Here is a 2,778-nt window from a genome sequence, read left to right as displayed (position 1 = left end):
ACACACACACACACACACACACACACACACACACACACACACACACATATATATATAATATATATATATATATATATATATATATATATATCCACTCAATACATAACATTCACTGAGACGTTAATGCATCGGCGTGCCCTCAGCACCTTCGCACTAAAAATTCAGGGTTGAGCTTAGGAGCCATTCTCCCATACACACACCATCCGATCCATATCCTTCTCTAAGACCCTCGTGTGTACTGACTTACCTACCTCTAGTACTTCCGCAGCCAGCGTCTCACAGTTGTCTGACGCGTTCTGATTGGTCAGCTGCAGCCGTTCAATGATATGTAAACTCTCTTCCAAATCGCTATTGGTGCGCTCGAGCTCAGTGCACACGGTTTGGTACTCCTCCCGGAGTTGTTCGAACGCATTCTCTGCATTCTGATTGGGCAGCGGTTAAAAAAAGTTCCGTATTAGGAAGGCGTTTCTGATGCAGTATGTTTAAGGGGTTAGGGGTTTAGTATCGAATAAGTGTGACTGAGCTCCACTGAAGGTTTCAACGCGAAGGAAATGAGATGTCGGAGAAAGTAGTCAGTATACGTAAACGTAATTCGTTGTTGATGTATGATTGGGTAGGCGATTGGTAGTAGTTGGTTAATATACGTATACGTATCGTTGCCATAGTTACAAGTCCCAATACTAGTCACAGAACAGGTTGCATATATTTATATATATGTGAATGTTCACACATCTTCAGGCGTGTACATAATGATTGAATATAATATACAATAAAACAATATACCATCATACACATCATAACATAGTCCCTATCAATACAATACACACACCAGTCAAGCTGACATATACATACACATACCCGTGCGAAAAACCGAAACAACCAAACACACGAGGTTAAAAACGTTCCACAGACTCGCCTGTACAGGAGTGTGAGGACAAGTTTATGAGTATATGACAAACGTACATACCATACATAGACTACTCGGAAACATATCCACACAAAACACACACCTCAGTATTCTGGCTACCACACACGATGTCTTTCTGAGCCTTTTCCTGTTGCAGCTTCAGGCTGCTCTCCAGGCGTTCTATCTTGGCCATGTGTTGCTTCTGCACCAATTCGAGCTCTTCTATTTGTGCTTTGTGCTGTGTTTCTGCGTGTGTTAACTCGGCTTTCAGGTGACTGACTTCTCGCTGAACAGGCATAAAACGGACACGGTGGATGGGTGAGAAAATAAGGAAGCATATGGTGAGAAATTAAGGATACAAATGGCGAGAAAATAAGGTAGCATATGATGAAAATAAGGAAGCATATGATGAGAAAATAAGGATTCAAATTGTGAGAAAATAAGGAAACATATGATGAGAAAATAAGGAAGCATATGATGAGGAAATAAGGAGACAAATTGTGAGAAAATAAGGATGCATATGGTGAGAAAATAAAGATAGTTATGGTGAGAAAATAAGGACATACATTGTAAGGAAATAGCTGTAACTATGCTGAGCACATAACGGTCGAAGTGATGCGGAATTCGCAGGTGAATAGACGAGCAAGTGTACACGAGACTATCTAGAAATGAGTGCTCAGGGGTGGGTGCTATAGGGTTCAGGGTTTATTAAACCCTAAACCCTAAGACTGATCTTACAATAGCGCATGTATGAATGAGTTCTAGGGTTTTAGAGGATGTATGTGTCGTGTTGGTACTTGGGTTTAGGGTTTTAGAATCAAGGGTTTGAGGGTTTACTAAACCCTAAACCCTAAAAAAATATAATAGCGCATGTATGAATGAGTTCTAGGGTTTTAGAGGATGTATGTGTCGTGTTGGTACTTTTCGGACGATATATTTGATATCATTAGTCGCTACATACTCGTATAGTTTTAGGGTTTTAGGGGTTTTACAACATCCTGGTAATGCTTTCGTATGATCTGAAACGCTTACCTATAGCATGCGTTCGTATACACATCGGTCTGTGTCAATATACGTATGTGTACATATGCTTAGACTTACGCTTTCATGTAAAAGTCATACAGTGTATATATAGCATGCATACGTATACACATCGGTCTGTGTCAATATACGCATATGTACATTTGCTTAGACTTACGCTTTCATGTAAAGTCATACAGTGTGTATATAGCATGCATACGTACACACATCCGTCTGTGTCAATATACGTACATGTACATATGCTTACTTACGCTTTCATGTAAAAGTCATACAGTGCATATATAGCATGCATACGTATACAGATCCGTCTGTGCAAAAATACGCATAAGCACATATGCTAAGACTTACACTTTCATGTAAAAGTCATACAGTGTATATATAGCATGCATACGTATACACATCGGTCTGTGTCAATATACGCATATGTACATATGCTTAGACTTACGCTTTCATGTAAATTCATAGAGTGTGTATATAGCATGCATACGCATACACATCCGTCTGTGTCAATATACGTACATGTACATATGCCTAAACTTGCGCGTTCATGTAAAAGTCATACAGTGTATATATAACTGTGTGTAGACGCCTACCTTTCTGAGCTCCATGTTAGCCTCGTTCTGTTGCTTTCCCTGCCTGAGTTTCTCCACAGCCCTAACAGGCAAAGGATAATGTTAAGAACATCTTGGGTATTGGCTAAGCTTATTGAGTTATCTATATCTATATCTATATCTATACATACCTACATATATATATATATACAAACACACACACACACACACACACACACACACACACACATATATATATATACATACACTATACACACA

General features: G+C 39.3%; 1 protein-coding gene across 1 annotated transcript in view; it reads right to left on the bottom strand.

Moving 5' to 3' along the window:
* The window catches only part of SARC_13203 (hypothetical protein), a gene marked incomplete at both ends in the record, with an annotated part of 1,903 nt that extends 1,481 nt beyond the window's left edge, over positions 1-422 (bottom strand). Inside the window, one exon of the mRNA XM_014292670.1 lies at positions 252-422. Within this exon, the coding sequence (XP_014148145.1) occupies positions 252-422 (171 nt within the window). The remainder of the gene's footprint in view (positions 1-251) is intronic.
* Between the last annotated feature and the right edge of the window lie 2,356 nt (positions 423-2,778).

The sequence above is a fragment of the Sphaeroforma arctica genome (genome assembly GCF_001186125.1).
Source record: "Sphaeroforma arctica JP610 unplaced genomic scaffold supercont1.3012, whole genome shotgun sequence".
NCBI lineage: Eukaryota > Ichthyosporea > Ichthyophonida > Sphaeroforma > Sphaeroforma arctica.
This window is presented reverse-complemented; position numbering and strand designations above follow the sequence as displayed.